A 17,814-nucleotide genomic window follows, 5' to 3' on the forward strand; every position below is an offset into this window, starting at 1 on the left:
GGCATTGTCTGGCAGCTGCCAAATGGCAGCAAGGGAAGACTTGCCTTCATCCTGGGCTTGAATGATGACACTAAGGACAACCAATGCCAGGTGGCAGGAAATGCCACCTGAATAATGTGTCAGCACAGGGACATTTCTGTTTCTGATACTACATTTGGATATCATTTTATTGTGAGAATTTTTTGTAAGACTACTTGAGCACCTTTCAGGGCTAAAAAGTGGGCTGTAAGGCGTCTTATGCTCCTGTAACAGGACTCTCCTCCCTCCTCTCTCTTTTGCATGCACCACCCCCAAATCTGCCCCAAAACAAACTTGGACACACAGAGGGAAGAGAGGGGAGGAAGTCCTTGTGCTGATAGGACAGTTTTTTAGCACTAGAGTTTGAAGAGTTTTGGATTTGATATCCCGCTTTATCACTACCCGAAGGAGTCTCAAAGCGGCCAACAATCTCCTTTCCCTTCCTCCCCCACAACAAACACTCTGTGAGGTGAGTGGGGCTGAGAGACTTCAAGAAGTGTGACTGGCCCAAGGTCACCCAGCAGCTGCATGTGGAGGAGCAGAGACGTGAACCCAGTTCCCCAGATTACGAGTCTATCGCTCTTAACCACTACACCACACTGGCACTATATTGGATAAAACTCTAAGTATTCCAAATAAATGATAGATTTTGATGTTTCATGTAAGCCTCTTTGGGTTCATCTCTTTTAAAAAGAAAAGCAGGGTATAACATACATTTTAAAATACATATGCATCCCCAACCTAGCTATATATTTTCTCTCCTTTTCTCTCTTGCTTTCTATTCTTGATTCTGTATCTTTGTGGGTTTCTACATATAGTTCTGATATTTATTTATTTTTACAATGCAGACTTCTAATAGAAAGGTTTTCCATTGGGCGTAAGGCTAGTCCCCTGCCCTTTCTATTAATTGGGGACAGGAGTATCATCCACAGCAGATGGTTAGCCATCTGCAGTGTTAAAGCTACCAGAAACCACCACCTGTCTGAAAGGACTATTTACCTTCCTTGTGGCAACAGACTAACATAGCTACTCTTCTGGAATTTTATTTTAATGGATTGCCTATTATTTCAGCTGGTGTACACAACTATGCCATAGGCAGGAAGCCCTGCTCTATAAATAGAGGGAACTTTGTAATGGCATAACTGCGTAAGAAACATTCAGAAGTCACATACACTTACAATGCACATCTGAGTTCTGAAGTGCAGAAGAGTTAGGAAATGTCATTCTTCCAGTCTCTAGCATGAATTCAAGCCCCAAGGAAACCAAATAGTTCATCCCAATTTAGCATGGGCTTTAAGTGTTTCCAGGTTTGACTGCTTGGCTACATGGTTCTCAGCCTTTGTGCTCTCTGATAATTCTAATTCAAAGTGTTGGTACTGACCTTTTAAGCCCTAAACGGCCTTGGTCCTGTATACCTGAAGGAGCATCTCCACCCCCATCATTCAGCCCAGACACTGGGTCCAGCACCAAGGGCCTTCTGGCGGTTCTCTCACTCTGAGATTTGGGACTCAAGCAGTCATCTAGTCCAGGGATGTCCAACTGGTCAACCCCGCAGTGGAGTTAAAGTCTTCACCCCCTGCTGTTGTCACTCTTTCCTCTGTCGGGTCAAATGCTTATGTAGTCGGCACGTTAGAAAATGGAAGCAGCTGTTACTGCAGTGTTGTTGTTGTAATAAGTGTGCGATGTCGTCCCCCCCCCAAATAAAGCTAAAAATGCTAGATTAGCTTTTCCTGCTCAACAACTTTGGCTTTGCCCCCCCTAAAAACCGTCAACAACTTTGACTCTCCCCTCTCTCTTGGGAGCTGGACGTGCCTGATAGTCCAACTCCCTGCAATGTGTGTTTGGGGACTGTTTACCTGGCCACAACCTCTGCTGAATCAGGTCTTGGTTCCAGTTCTTAGTACTTATAGCCCTGATCTGACTGCTTGCCTGGTTCTGAACCCTGACATACCTTTATGTCTGTCTCAAGTGCCATCTGCAGACTCACTGCAGCTTTGCACCCAGCTCCTGTCCTTATTCTGGAGTTTCAGCTCTTGTGTCCTTGGCTGTGGTCCAGTGTTGACAGTGAATAGCAGGACCCATAGGACAATTGGGCACGCCCACTGGGACTGATGGGAATTGTAGTCCAGCAACATCTGGAGAGCCACATGTCCCCCATCCCTCATTTAGTCAATCTGCTGCACTGTGCCCCGGTATTGAATTCCCGTTTTCCCTTCAAAATGTACTTAAATATAATCCCTCGCGGTGGCTCCTTTTATAACTAAACTAACCAGTTTTCAGATTTCATATGCACAGCTCTCATGCTTGATGCCCACCTCTTCATGTTGCTTATGCTCTTCCCTCTTTCTTTTCTTAGCCACTAATATCCACGTGGCAAGCTTTGAGCCTACAAGTGCAGGAAACAGACAGGATGTGCATAGTCAAATCTGTTAGTGAGTAGTGCCAGAATGAGCTGTTGGAAGGGAGAAGCTGGCACTGAGAGGACCCACTATTAAGGCCGTGTTCTGGAGACAGAGCATGATGAAGCACAAAACATAACAGAGCTGGCCATACCTTTAGGCAGTTAAAGGCAGCCACTCAGATGGATTAATGAATCATGAAAGAACAGCAATTGCCATGTTTGAAGTTTTGGCTGTTGCTTACTGTCATAGTACTTGTGGGTATTAAGCACTGTGACTAAGGATTGGCAAATCTGTCAGTTTCCTTTTATTTCCATTTCTCTCCCCCCGCCCCTGCTCCCAATCTTAAATTCAGTTCTCCCCATTTCCACATCTATGTGTGATTTTTTTTAAAAAAAGGTCCTCATGAAAATTCATCAGCATTTTAGTATAAGTTCCTCCTAGTATTTCTGTGTGAAATTTTGCCTATTATGCACATTTTTTCAAAGCAATTCTCCCTAATGAAATGCTTTTTGAAATTTATTCACTAATACATATGTTTTTATGCAGACTTTATGTTAGTATTGGTACATATTTTTGCACATAAAATCTGACTGGAGATGCATTGCAAAATTTGGAGAAGTGTGGATGTTAAGGAGTGACAGTGTTTCATATTGTTTCAGAAAGTGCAAATTAGGCGGGTTCAGCTTTAAATGTGAACTGAATGTGATTTCTCCCCTATCTCCAAATGTTACTTGGGGCAGATACCATTTGGTGTTCTGCTACAGGCAGCAAAATCTCTGGAGCTGGGCCTGAAGCATTATAACAGGGAATGAAGGGAGTATGAAGGCTGCAATGTGGAGATGGGCAACTCATTGGATGGAGAAAGCAAGGCAGAGAGAGCAAGGCAACCTGTGTGATGGAAAAAGATGAAATAAAGGGTTGTTCCAGGCCTGTGGGTCTCATAAGAAGGACAGGTCTAATTAATTGTTGGCAGTTAGCATTTAATCTCCATGTGTGACAAAGGAAGCACATAGTAAAGAAAAGGAAATGGTGAGTAAGAAGTGGTTTTCAACTAAATTTAACAGAGCTTGCTGAATGGAATCTGGAGTTGTTCTCTAAACTGTATTTATTTTTCTTTAAGTATCAATGCCAGGACACATTCTGCTTGCTCCTGAGTGGGGAGGTGTACAGGGAACTCAAGAGCTGTTCCAGCCATTCAACTGGAGAACATGCATACATAGGCAGGGGGGCTTCAGGGTCTGCCCTTGAGTCCTAGTCACATTCTTTTCAGTGTCTAAAAGGGACTATTTGTGTGTACAATTGAGACCCCTGTCCCCATCACCTAAGCACAATTGTTCTATATAAACAGATGTACTGAAAAGAGTCAATGATTTTGGTTTGAAAGAGAGGTTTGCACTACCCTCCAAAACATGTGCTTTCCAGTTCTACAAGTCTCACCATTTCATTGTTCCTGTCTGCATTTCCCATGGCAGCAACTGACAACCAGAGAGAGAACCAAGCACCGTAACAATCAAAGAGACTGAGATCCCAAGGACAGCGGGATACAGTGCTGCAGATAGGATTTACAGTGGTGATGGGGAACCTGGTTCTCCAGGCATTGTTTGATGACAACTCCCAGCATTCCTAACTGTTGACCATCTTGGCTGGGGCTGATAAGAGTTGGCGTCCAACAACCTCTGGAAGGTCATAGGGTCTCTGTCCCTGATATACAGGCTCCAGAACATATGGGAATAAATACGGAAGGCTTTTGGTCTTCAGTTTCAGAGAAAAACTGATACTGGTTCCCAGGGGCAGGGAATCATGTGTAAGGGACTCCCCTCTCCTCTCTTGTGTATAATTAATATGCATATTTGCCATACTGGTGTCTAGCTATAAATATAAATCAGATAGTAAACAGAAGTGCCTATACAAAGGGAACTAGCAGCACAATTGTTTTGTTGTGTGCCACCCCAATCTCTCAGCAGCGCGAGATTCCAGGGGTTCCAGACACTTACCCAGGGTTCGTGTTTCCTTTTGGAAATGAGGCACAGTGGGGACCGTAGTGTCTTTATGATATATGGTTCAATTACACATATATACAACCTGAGTCTACAATGGAGGGGTTCACAGTATTAACACTCCAAAAGGGTCTTGTTCCTCCTGTAGCCACAGCCTTAGATTTAAACAGGCATCAAACATTGCTCTGTCTCAGTCTTCTCCCAACTTGCTGCTTTACATCTGGCCCTCATCCCTGCAACTTTTCACTCTTTCCAATTATCAAGTTGAGGGAGGGGCCTCGCCCATTTGCCCTCTTCCACAGAGCTCCTTCCTTTGTTCTCCTTACACCTTCCAGGAGGCTAGCCTCGCTATTCCAGGAATTAGAAGGCTTGATTTGATTTTAACACTTGCTGGATCCAGAGATTAGAGGGTTCCGGCATACAGTTCAACACCCCAAACTCATAACGCTATACAAATCCTATTCAGACAAATTCAGACAAATTCATGGGTAAGTGAGCACAGGATTGCAGCCTAAAAGAAAACAAAGAACACCTATCAATTCTCCATTATTATTATTTTTTGAAACAGGCAAAATATTTATTTATTTAATTAAGTTTATATCCCACCCTTCCTCCCATAGGAGCCCAGATATTGGGAGGAAGAATGTGCTATCACAGCTGCCAGAACTGATGCCTGGTTACCACACAGGGAGCCAACCAGGCAGCAACTGGCACAAATTACTTCCATTGCAAACAGGAAGAACAGGTTTTCCTAAAACTTGATATTTAACTTAAAGTTATACACCTAAGCAGAATGCAGTGAATATGCTTCACAGTGAACTCACTATTTAAATTTATGTATGTTAGGATGTACAGTAAATAACAACATGCTGCATTTTTTCTATTATATGGACTTGTAGTTTGTTAGTGTGTTTTGGGTATTGTGGGTGCCACCTAAAAAAATAATAATTAATTTTAAACATTTAGAAGGTTTTTTTATTAAAAAAATATTAAAAACAAACTACTGAGATGCCATAATTTCAAAAGCTATTATGGTTAAATTAATATAACTTAGTTTTGCTTGGTAAGTAAAACTTGGTAAGTAAAATGTTAGCATTACCTGACATTTTCAGAAGGTAAAATTAAAATTCTTTGTTTTTCTGAAAACAGTTTATGTGCTTCTTTATCAAACATAGATTTACCAAGCTAGATATTGGCCAATCACAACAATAATGGATTTGGATTCCGCACACCCAAAAACATAATTAGGACCCCACATTGGATTCACCCTACTGTGAGGGCTTCCATATCTACATATTGTCTCTTGAAGCTGCAGTCACACATTCTAAATGTGCATGCGTAAACTCACCTTCCTGACCTTTGTGCTTTCCTGTAGTACCTGCTGAACCTGTACAAGTGTAAGCTCGTAGGTCATTATAAAGAGTACAGCTCTTGATAGTCCCAGAACAAAGGAACACACTATCCCATCTGGAAGCCGGAGGAGCTAGGGCAGAGCCAGCCATGTGGCCCTGTTGTATGATTAGCCTCTACAAGTGAGGCAGAGTGCAGCAATGACCTCAGGTGGCAGATACTAGTGGGGGCGGGGAGAGGAGCATCCCTCCAGCCATTCCACTCTGTTGGAGATTAGAACTATGTGTGTCACAGGGTTGTTGTACAATCGCTAAACAAGCCATCTGTCCTCCGTGCATGTGGGGATGTTATCCCACTGCCAGTGTTGACTGTTCAAGTGCCAGAACAGTCAACTTCTGTACTTTGAATGGGATGGGGCAGAAATTTGGTCTGATCCACATTAAGATCCACTTTTTCTGAAACAATGTGAACCGAAATGCAGCTATACCCTGAAATTCACACTTCAAATTTTGTGATGCAATTCTCCAAACCGAAATGTGTACAAAAGTACACATATTAGGGAATAGTGTGTATAAAAATGCATATTTTAGGGGAAACAGGGGAAACAGCATACAAAAGTACACTATATTGCTTGCAAAAATGTATGTAGTAGCCAAAATTGCAGACAAAAATGTGTATGTTAGCATTTTAGTGCACATTCCTCCTATCTGATTCTCATGAAGACTATTACATTTTTTAAAATGCAAAATAATACAAACTGAATTTGAGAGTGAAAAAAAATGAGACATTGAGAGAAACTGAAATTAACAGGTTCATCCATCCCTAGATGGATGCATCATTCTGTATTTTGCCTCAGGCAACAACATGTCTTGGGAGCAGCGCTGGCGATGAGGCAGCCGTGAAATTGATCAGAAGAGCAGCAGGAGAGGGCATACTTAATCTCTTCAACCAGCCTGAGTTGGGGTATATGTGGTTCTTTTAGCTTATTCCATACCAAGAAAACGTCACCTCGGGGAGGTCAGTTTTAATTGGAAAGGGAGGCTATACTGAATGAGTTAAATACCTCATCTCCCCACCGTTGCACTGATCAAAATTGCAACCACTAGCAGCTATATTAAAGTAAAACCAAAAACTGTCAGGAGACTTCTTATATTCCTCCAGTATCTTACTTAGTTTGACACTCACTGAGATGATAAATCTGTACTACGTACAAACAGAAGAAAAGAAAGCAAAACTAGATGTCTCTCTCTCAGGTCTACATTAAAAACAGAGATGTCTAGAAGATGGCAAGGTTATTGCTCTTCTTCCTGATACCTAGTGTTCTGTGTCCAGGGATTTATTAAATCCCCCCCTTTTCCGTTCAAAGTTAGAGCTGGCCTGAAGCATTTTGCTGCCTGAGGTGGAGCAGTAAAGGGCATATACATCCACCCCACCAGTCCAGGTGCATAATATCCAGGGCTGGTGAAATTATTTTGGCACATGCGGCAGAAAATCTCACCTCTCCTTGGCAGGAAAAATACAACAACAATAAATTAGAAATAGCAGTTTGCTGTCATCTCAGAAACAGCTGCCTTGCTGTGCTTGACCATAGGGCTGGCCTTGTTGAATTCTTACAGCTAAGGAACTTACAGTGAGAAGTAAGCCTATGTCCTATCTAGATGATGGAGATTAGCAGGGTGCAAAGTATGTACAATAGTAGTTAAATAAGCAAGAGCTGCAACCATTTCCCCGAGAGTCTAGGCCTTTACCTCTTTCCTCCACCACTACTGGTCACAACAAAAACATCATTCATCATCAAGCGAAAGAAAACTTGCTTTGCAAAGGCTACACTGAGCAACACATGACTTGACAAAGCAGGAAGCACATAAATATAGACATGCCAGTGATGTCTGACATGTTGGATAGCCCTGCCTTGCATCCTCCTCATTCCGATGCCAAGAGTAAGACTACTTTTTGTGGAATCCATTGAAGCTTCCACTGAACACTAGTTGAGAACATCATGAATGGGCACACTGGCCCAGCTTGCACATCACATAAAAACTATGGTTTTTAATGTGAAGTGCAAACTGGATCATTAATTGGTCATATGATGCAGAGGGCTCTCTTGTCTATGAAAGCTAAGGTGTCACAAGACTCTGAATGATTTTTGCTGCAACAGATCAACATGGCTACAACTCTGAAAATTTTAATTGGTTTCTTAAATGGTTCAGAAGAACCATTCAGGTTAATGCAGCTGATGTTCTATGCTTATTAAAGGACCAGACACCTTGAAATTACCCCAGATCCGCTGCCAGTTCATTTAGTTATGGGGCAGATAGTTAAACTTAATTTGTAATGTTTGAATGTGGCTGTTCCTTCTTTCAGTTAGTGGATTTATAATACTGTCCTTAAAACATACTCATTCATCTCTACTTCTGCATACCCTTCGACACATTTTCTTATCCTAAACAGATTTTGTCAGAGCATATTGTACAAGTCAAAGCTAAACAAGTCTTACTTATATGATAAGGAGATAAGGGAAGAAACAGAGCCTTATAGCTGCTATGATCACATATTTGTTGCTAGTTTATGGCGCCCTCTGGTGTATTTGAAATACTGCCTTTGTGCTTTTGGTTTGCGCCTAAAACATTCCTGCAAGTCTTGAAAACGTTGGTTTTGTTTTACTACCAACAGAAATGTACCCCTGTACAGACAGTATTACCTGCTTTTAGTCTTTCCTTTACAATAAAATGAAACATCTGTTTTGTGCCTTTCACATACAATGGAGACTTAGCAGGTGGTTTTAATCTGAAGAAATTGGTAGAGATTTTTCAAATCAAAATGTGATGTTACTTGCTGCTGAGACAAATGGTCTATCCTTTAGAGTTTAGCAGGGAATAAATATCTTATTCAAACCAACAATGAACCACCTCATAGTTTTTGTTATATTATTTGTATCACAGCAGTCATCCAATTTAAGGTGCCATCACCATTTAGTCTTTCTGACATCTCTTTTCTCCTTGACAAAATCAACAGGTGAGCATTGTCAGTGTTTATTTGTTCTATTCCATGCCATGCTAGTGCCCACAGAAAAGCTGGGGCGGGGGAGAGACTTTTGGACAGGTGTTCTGGATGCTCTCACAATGAATAGTTGAAGGATCTCCTTGATAAATGTGTGGTCCCAAGCCGTGATCTAAAGGGATATGTGCTTTCTGATTACTTCCACTCCATCCTCAGACTTTGCTGTAATAGGTAGCATACTCTCTTTTAGGTGGCTGAGGGTGTGCGATTTCTCCTGCCCAACAATTCCCATTCTGGATCACCTCTTGGCTGAGGCACAAAGGGGGCTTACATTTGTGCCAGTTCTTCAGAATTTTGTTCATGGTCCCTTGATCCATGATGCCCAGCAATTTTTCCTTCTCTTCTCCTGTTTCGGAAGGTGTCTTTTCCACAAAGGTCGCATGACCCATGCTTAGGTCCTTATTCGTGCCCTCAAAGAACTGCTGGATGCAAACCTTGGCAAAGCTTTTAGCGTGTTCCGTGCAGGTCTCATCAAAGAGCTTGCGTTCGATGTCTATATAGTGAGACCAATACTTGCTCTTCAGGAATGCGGCTTGAGTAAAGCAGGGACGTAAGGAACGAACAAGGAATGCCAACAAGGTCATCAACAGCACAAAGGTCCAGCCCATTGCCTGAACGGGAAAACCAAACATCATACTATTATTAGGGAGGTGGTTGTGGGAGTGGGATAGAGAAATCTATGTAGTACACAATTGCAGTCATGATTATCAGTGGTCTTCCAGAATCTGTGGATCTTGGGACTAGCAACCTCAAAAGATTGTGGGGCTGCTAGGCTCATGTCTCATCCATCAATGAGTGGATGATCCAGTTGTGTGAACTAACATCACAATCTACCTCATTGTACAATGGCAGTGATGTTTCCATATTTGTTTGCCAGATATGAATCCAATGAAAGCCCTGTGCTGTTGTATTTGAAGCTCCTGAAGTTGGGGGATCAAATGGAACCTGAACCAAAATCTAGACCAAATCTTTTAGTTTTCCTGAACCAGAACACAATTCAATCCATTTTAACAGGGATGTGTTGGGGAGCAACTACACCAGGAATAAGGAATCTGTAACCTTCCTGATGTTGTTTGACACAACTCCCATCAGCCCAACATGGCCAATGGTTAGGGATAATGAGAGTTGTGGTCCAACAACATCTAGAGGTCCACAGGTTCTCTATCCCTAAACTACAACACAGCATCTCCTATATTGCAGCAGTTACCTATGTCTTTGGCCTGTCTGGATAATAATTTTCTAAAATGTATTGCATAAACAAATTATTTCCCCACTCCTAAATCCAGTATTTTTCCTCTTGGCTTTCATTATTTTTTTAGAGGAGCACATTTTTGTCTCATGCTGAAACTGGCATGCCATTTCAGTAATACTAAGTAGAACCATTCAAATACAAAAGTATTTAGAATTGGGTTTTTTAATAGAATGAATTGATTATCTATAATGCCAAATTTAAAAACAGCAACAGTGCAACGAATGTTGCATGATTAAAGAAAGCTCTGATTAAAGAAAGATCTGAATATTTATTCCAATACATTCTTAATGTTCAAGAAAAGCAGTGGTTATCCAACTAATACACAGCAGAGGAAGGGCTAACATTGCCGAGCAATGCCAAGGGGAAACAGAACAGTGGCAGTATCAGATTGGTGAGAACACAAGTGATCAAATCAGATTTTTAAAATGACTTTGACGTTGTTCCCAGGTGAAAACCTAGAGGGAATTTGCATCCTATTTAAGATGCAGAGAACAAATGCAGACTGAACGCAGTAAACAACAGGAAAGGACTGTATTGACCTGCCTGTTTTAGGTTGGGATCACTGGATATATTTGTCTGTATTTGCATTGCAAATGGAATATTTGGAAGCAGGGGAAGTTTAATCATAGGAGTTCATCCCTTCTTCTCTCACTTCCTTCTATAATCCATACTTCTTACCAAGAACGATGCATGGAATTATTACAGTAAGGAATCAAGCACTCTGTTTTGCAGAGTGCACCCTACATAAGCCCACTCTTTGAATGTGGAACTAGCACACATTGCAGCTCCAATTGTGTGCACACTTACCTGTGATTAAGGCCCACAATTTATGCTGTAAAAAGAATAAACTGCAATTGTAGCATGAGGAGTATATCCATTACATCACATTTTAAACATGTTTTCTACGAAGTGGGACCTCAAGAGAAGGAGGAAAAGTGTTGTGTTTCTTACCAGTAATAAAGAACTGCAGCATGCTGAAAAATGCTCAGAGTGCTTGCAGTGCATAGGAAATGATAGCATGATAAGTGCATATAAAGTCATATAAAAAGCCTGCCAGCTTTATAAGGGGTCTCTCCCATTCTCTACACCAAATTAGCTTAAGCAAATCCTGCAATCACTTTTTGCTTACCTGTGATATACAGCGCAGATACCTGGTTGCCACCTCTTTGGCAATAAGTTCCTGCCCCTTGTAGATGTCTGTGCAGGGAATCCGGGCCAGAATTCTCCTCAGTTCATTCTCAGGTAGTTGGGTATAGCTCTGGTTCCCCAACTTATCTACAGGCACAGAGGTGCTGAAGGCACATATAAAGCACTCTCCATGCAGCAGTGTGACTGAAATCCAAACAGCAGGAGCAATCATAGCCCGCTGTGCCATGGAGCAGAACATGTAACGCAGGACAGCTGGGTCTTTCTGCCTCTTCCCTGTGGGTCTTTTCCACTCTTCAGCCAACATGGAGACATTGTTATTCATCACAAAGCCCAGTAGAAACAAGACCAGGGGTGGCACAAACAGGATACCCATCCCATAGGCCAGGTTATAACCTGGTAGACATGGGCAGTTGAAGTCAAAAGCCACGTACATCTGTGCACTGGCAAGAGCCATGATGCCACATATGCCATTCATGAATGATTCCTGGTTGGACTGGAGGAACTGGAAGATCATACGGAATTTATCCATCGTTGTCACTTTACGCACACTGGCTTGCCCGAATGCAATCAGAAATTTGTTGCCCTTTTCATGGGGCAGAATTTAAAAACAACAACAACAAAAACCCTAATGCGTCTTGCCAATGTCACTTACTTTTTCAGTTTCTGCTCTTACACCAGCTTTTCAATTGCTCAGGCAACGTGTCCCCCTCCCCCATTTATTCCTTGCCACTTCAGTACATTGACTTTGTTATCTTTACCTTATGAGTGAATCTCTACTCCTCCCAGGTTGACTTGGTGTGCATTGTATTCCCTCTTCTGAAAAGTTAATTGTGTGCCATTGTCAGGTATGTCATGGCTTAATACAGCGAACACTTCTTTCTTTGTGGGAGCCATCACATCTCTTATTTAAAAAACTCTTAAATCCCTGAGGTTGCCTATTTGTGGAGGCATGATTTCTTCTGAGGAGTTATTTGGAATCTGTTCTAGGCACTCTTTATTCATGACAGGAAAAGGATTCCTCTGCCTTCTGTTCATGTGCCTGCAAATGCCACATGCTCCTCCCACTGCCCTTAGAAAAACAAGGGAAAGCTGTGCCCCACCTTTGTAGGTTTACCTGGGGCGGGGGGAGAGAAAGGAGAATACCTATGCAAATATCACTGTGTGGGGTAGGAATGGAGGAGCAAGTCAATTCAGTTCACATTTAAAGTTTATTTTATTAATACAAGTTTCTCATAGCCATTGGCTAGAACAATAAACTTATGAACTGAAGTGAACATTTAAAGTTGAGCCTACCTCATTCCCACTTTCCAAAACAATGCACACAAAACACAACCAGCCTTCAAAATTCACACTGCTCTGAATTTTGCAATGTGTTTTCCAGTCAAATATGTAATGTGTATAAAAATGTATATGCTAGGGTAAAGTGTGCCTAAAATGCACATCTTAGCAAAATAACCTACAAAAATGTGTTATATTAAGGGAAATTGCATTCAAAATGTGTGTATTAGGATAAATCTCCACTAAAATGCTGAGGAATAATTAGGACAGCTTAGCAACAAACTGATGTGGAAAAATGAACTTAAGCTTGGAAGAACTGAAACTGAGAAGAAGTGAAATTGAGAGATTTGCTCATTCTCAGCGTAAGAACCATTCTAAGGATAGGGATTTGGGTAAGAGAAATATAACTCCTGTGTTTTTCCAGCTTCTCTCTCCTTTTGCTGCTCTTTTTGAAATTTTTGGGTCCTTCACTGCTTTATACTCTGGGTGGAGCTGTAACATGAATCAGAAGCAGCAGCAATCTTTTCTTTCTATATAATGTTCTATATCTATGCAGAGCACTGCTACTCCCTCTTATTTTGTCCTGCAAGAAGCAGCATTTCCTGTTACTGTATATTTCTCCCATGTAAATGTGATCTGATGGGCAGAAGTCTGTAAAGAGATTTTGGTTCAACAGAATCCCATAAACTAGCCACTTGCAATCTCTCAGCATCCATTTCTCTTCCGCAGGATGAGAATTTTTGGTCTCCATCATCAGGGAGTTGAGAAGGCTTGCAAATAATAATTTAGGAAACTGCCTTATGTTAGAACTGCCTTATGTTAGGTCTGATGTTTTATCTATCTAACATTGTATTTTCTGATGGGCAGCAACTCTCCAGGTTCTCAGGCAGAGAACTGTTCTATTGTCAGTTAAACCTTTAACTGGAAATGCTGGAGGCCAAACTTGGGATTTTCTACCAAAGCATGCCCTCTAATTCTGATCCGTGCTTGAAAACAATTAATGGCGATGCGCTGCTAATATAAATGTTGACATATTTGTTAATTGTTTTAATGCAAAGAAACGGAGAGAACAGAACATGGGATATACTGGGTGAGATCCTGAGAAATGTGAGCAGAGTTAGTAATGTGAAGTGGGACTTTCCTACCACTTCCTTCCTGCTGAAGCCCCTTGCGCTCCTGAAAGGCTAATCTCAAGGATCAAGAGACTCTCTGAAACAGCTGGGGATGTGATGTGGGGAAGCTGGGCTGGAGGGAAGGGGCAGAAATCAAAATCAAGGGGCTCTTTCCTTTTTTGTGAGAGTGGAAGTGTCCTTCGCTTGTCCAAGAGGATGAAGAAGAGATTTGAAAAGCAACATCTGATCCTTCTAATCTAAACCCTAAAATGTAAAATGTACAATTGGAGGCACTCTGGTTTAGATTTTTAACTTCATAGTCAAAACTCCAAGGTTTTGTCTGACAGTTGGCATTATCATGAGCTGACAGTAAAATTGTTTTATTTGTTCTTCGACGGTATGTTCACATTAGGAACTCAAAATGCATCAAGTGGTCATTTCCCATCACTGCATTTCAGGCACATTAACACTGTGTTGTACAAATCAGAGAAGGCCTGGGGATGTCTTCACCCAACACAACCGTTTTGGTTTTCCTGCCCCCACAACACCCCCTGCCCAGAACTTCTATTCATGAAGCTGCCATATGTCAATGCACATGCATGATGACTGTCTCAAATGTACACACCTTTCTTAAGTATAAAGTAAAGTAAAGTAAAGGGACCCTGACCATTATGTCCAGTCGTGGCCGACTCTGGGGTTGCGGCGCTCATCTCGCTTTATAGGCCAAGGGAGCCAGCATACAGCTTCCGGGGCATGTGGCCAGCATGACTAGGCCGCTTCTGGCGAACCAGAGCAGTGCACGGAAATGCCGTTTACCTTCCCGCTGGAGTGGTACCTATTTATCTACTTGCACTTTTGACGTGCTTTCAAACTGCTAGGTTGGCAGGAGCAGGGACCGAGCAACCGGAGCTCGCGGGGATTTGAACCACTGACCTTCAGATCGGCAAGTCCTAGCCTCTGCAGTTTAACCCACCTGCGTCCCAAGTATAAAGTAAATGTTGCTTTATTTTTTGGGGTCAGATTGAAGCTGGTTTGAGAGAAAACCCATCAGACAACAATATTTCTCAACAAACTCGGGTTAAGAACTTAATTCATTCTGGAGGTACGTTCTTAACCTGAAACTGTTCTTAACCTGAGGTACCGCTTTAGCTGATGGGGCCTCCCGCTGCTGCTGTGCCGCGGCAGTGCGATTTCTGTTCTCATCCTGAAGCAAAGTTCTTAACTCGAGGTACTATTTCTGGGTTAGCGGAGTCTGTAACCTGAAGCGTATGTAACCTGAAGCGTATGTAACCCGAGGTACCACTGTACAAGATCAGTACGGATTGTGGCTATTGGTGTGTGCATGCGGCTCTAACAGCAGGAGCTCACTGGATGTGGAGTAAGTGGTAATGTGAACATACCCTCCTTTTGGAATACACCTGTTAAGCATTAACTGGCACCCCAAATCCCCATTCAGTGGACCTCCAGAGCAACTTGCTTGGATACTGCTGAGGTCACTTTCTTAATCACATCACTTTGTTGAAAGAGTTACATGATCACTGAAGCTTGGAATGGGGAGGGGAGACCACAGAGAGCAACTTCCAGTGAATTGAGGCTAAGCAATGATCTGTGGGCTGGTGATATTAAAGGAGAACTCACATCAAAGGCTTGAGAAAAGGGAACATGTAGTGAAAAGCTTCGTGGATATTTGTAGAGAGCTTTTTAATCTGCCGGGGAAAGTTCTGTGTTACCACATTGAATGCAGGATAACCATTTAACAGAATGAGACAGCCACTTGTCTTTGGCTGACTTGAAAACAATAGTTACTTATTTTTTTTTTTATTATGGAATTTCCAGACTTGCTTTTTTGCTGTCAGAAAGGCGTGGGGAGTCCTTGTGGGATTTTCTTCTTCAGATTCCAAAATAATTTTTCTGACTTTGGATACCATGCACCTTAATTGGGGTTGGGGGACCATTTGCTGCTGCCCCTCAGCAAAATGCCTTGGACTGGACCTGTGGCCAGGGATTGTGTCGTGTTCCATACAGTGAGAGCAGGCAGAAGCTTGACTGGGGTCAACTGTCTTATCTCTAGTTGGTTTGCAAGTAGATTGGCACGGATTTCTGGCTCCTAATAGTTTAACAATGGTGCAGTGATCACTTTGCCACAGCTGCCTTGTAAGGTAGGCCAGCTGTCCACAGTATGTTCTTGTTTGTGTCACCACTGCCCCTTTCCTCTAACTCTTGGCCAAAGAGAGGACTAGAGCTACAAGCTGGATATCTTGCTGGGAAGGTGGTGGACAACTAGCTCCCTCCCATCTTCATGGGCTGTGGAGCAGTATGCTTTCTTTGTACTTTTCCCTCAGGCACAAGTAGAAAGCATAATGGCAAGCAGCTAAGCAGGTGAGGGAAACACAATCCCTTGGGCGTGTCTCAGAACCACTCCAAACCCCAGTGCCAAACTAAAGAAAGTTTTGTCTTTGTGTGCAGGTTTTTTTTTGTGTGTGTGTTTTTAGAGGAAGAGCTAAGAGACAAAGGGAAAGCAGCCTGGTACTTTAATACAAAATAAAAGACTAACGGATGGAGGACTGTTGGAAAGAGTCTCAATACTCACATACACACAAGGTCGCACAATGTAGATTCAGCATGCAGTGACCCTGGATGGTCAAAAGTTGGGACAAAGGAATGGGTCTCCATATTCCATGTTTATGTCATTTGAGTCCAGCTGGCCTTGAACGACAGGGCAGCAACAAGCCCAATCAGCTGAGTTGCACGTAACTAGGCACCTGTTGGAGCCTAGGCTGGATGAGTGCTGCTCCTGGTGGCCTACTGCTGGCAGATAGGACATATCAAATGAGTTATCAGATTGTGTGCTTGGAAGTGGCAGACGTTATGTGGCTGGGTTCTTGGGAAGAAGGGTGGCTAGAGATGTTGTACAGCGGTACCTCGGGTTACATACGCTTCAGGTTACATACGCTTCAGGTTACAGACTCTGCTAACCCAGAAATAGTGCTTCAGGTTAAGAACTTTGCTTCAGGATGAGAACAGAAATCGTTCTCCGGAGGCACGGCAGCAGCAGGAGGCCCCATTAGCTAAAGTGGTGCTTCAGGTTAAGAACAGTTTCAGGGTAAGTATGGACCTCCAGAACAAATTAAGTACTAAACCTGAGGTACCACTGTAGTTGCAAAAGACACATACCCTGGCAGGGCAGGCCTATGCCACAAACAGCAAGTAAAATAATAATAATAATCAGCTACAGCATGCTAATTGCTTACCCCTCAGCCACAGCATTCCTTCTGTGTAAAATATAAATATTAAATGATTGTCTTTGAGTCATAGCTGTCAACTTTTTCCTTTTTTTAAAGGAAATTCCCTTATTCCGAATAGTATTCCTTGCAAAAAAAGGGAAAAGTTGAAAGCTATGCTTTGAGCAACTCCACTGGCCATTTTTAGTGTTTTATATTAAGAGTTCCTAATCAGTAGTAACCCAGATGTGTCTTTGTACTTTGGTATGCAGCCTGCAAGATGAAGTAGGTATTTGGCTCTGCCCGCTAAGCTAACGTTTTGTATCTGGCCCTGCCCTCCAATGGCAGGATTCTAGAGAAAAGCAAAGCAGATCCCACAAGTTGTCTGCTGACTTCTAATGTACAGTACCAAGCATGTTGTTGGGGCTTCTGTAACTAACTGCTGGGTCTAGGCTTGCACTGTTAATTGTTAACAATACAGTGGTACCTTGGGTTAAGAACGCTTCGGGTTACAAACGTTTCAGGTTACAGACTCCGCTAACCTGGAAGTAGTACCTCGGGTTAAGAAGTTTACTTCAGGATGAGAACAGAAATCGCACGGCAGCGGGAGGCCCCATTAGCTAAAGTGGTACCTCAGGTTAAGAACAATTTCAGGTTAAGACCGGACCTCCGGAACGAATTAAGTTCTTAACCAGAGGTACCACTGTATTAACTCAAGGAGGGAGTCAGCCAGAACTATAGGTGCTCCTGGGAAACAATAATCTGTAGCCTGAAAGAAGGGGGTAAGTTTCGGGATATGGTTTCCTTGCCCTTCCTAACTGGCACCTAGGGTATTGCCCTGGTTCAGGCAGAACTGGTTTTGAGAGATACTGTTTCAAATATAAATGGACTTTAAGGCAGGCAAGAATGAGCTGCTGCGCCGTCAAAACATGATGTGAGTTTCTAACAAAATCTGTAATCCAAATTCATCACTGA

General features: G+C 42.4%; 1 protein-coding gene across 1 annotated transcript; it reads right to left on the reverse strand.

The window, feature by feature from the left end:
- Window positions 1–8,927: 8,927 nt before the first annotated feature.
- On the reverse strand, window positions 8,928–11,830 carry CALHM1 (calcium homeostasis modulator 1). The gene is made up of 2 exons (XM_083614946.1): window positions 11,209–11,830; window positions 8,928–9,438 (listed from the first exon to the last, which is right to left on the reverse strand). The coding sequence occupies exons 1-2, from the start codon at window positions 11,755–11,757 to the stop codon at window positions 8,980–8,982; spliced, it is 1,008 nt and encodes a 335-aa protein (XP_083471072.1). The 5' UTR covers window positions 11,758–11,830; the 3' UTR covers window positions 8,928–8,979.
- Window positions 11,831–17,814: the final 5,984 nt, after the last annotated feature.

This window comes from Podarcis filfolensis (genome assembly GCF_964270895.1).
Source record: "Podarcis filfolensis genome assembly, chromosome: 5".
Classification (NCBI taxonomy): Eukaryota; Metazoa; Chordata; class Lepidosauria; order Squamata; family Lacertidae; genus Podarcis; species Podarcis filfolensis.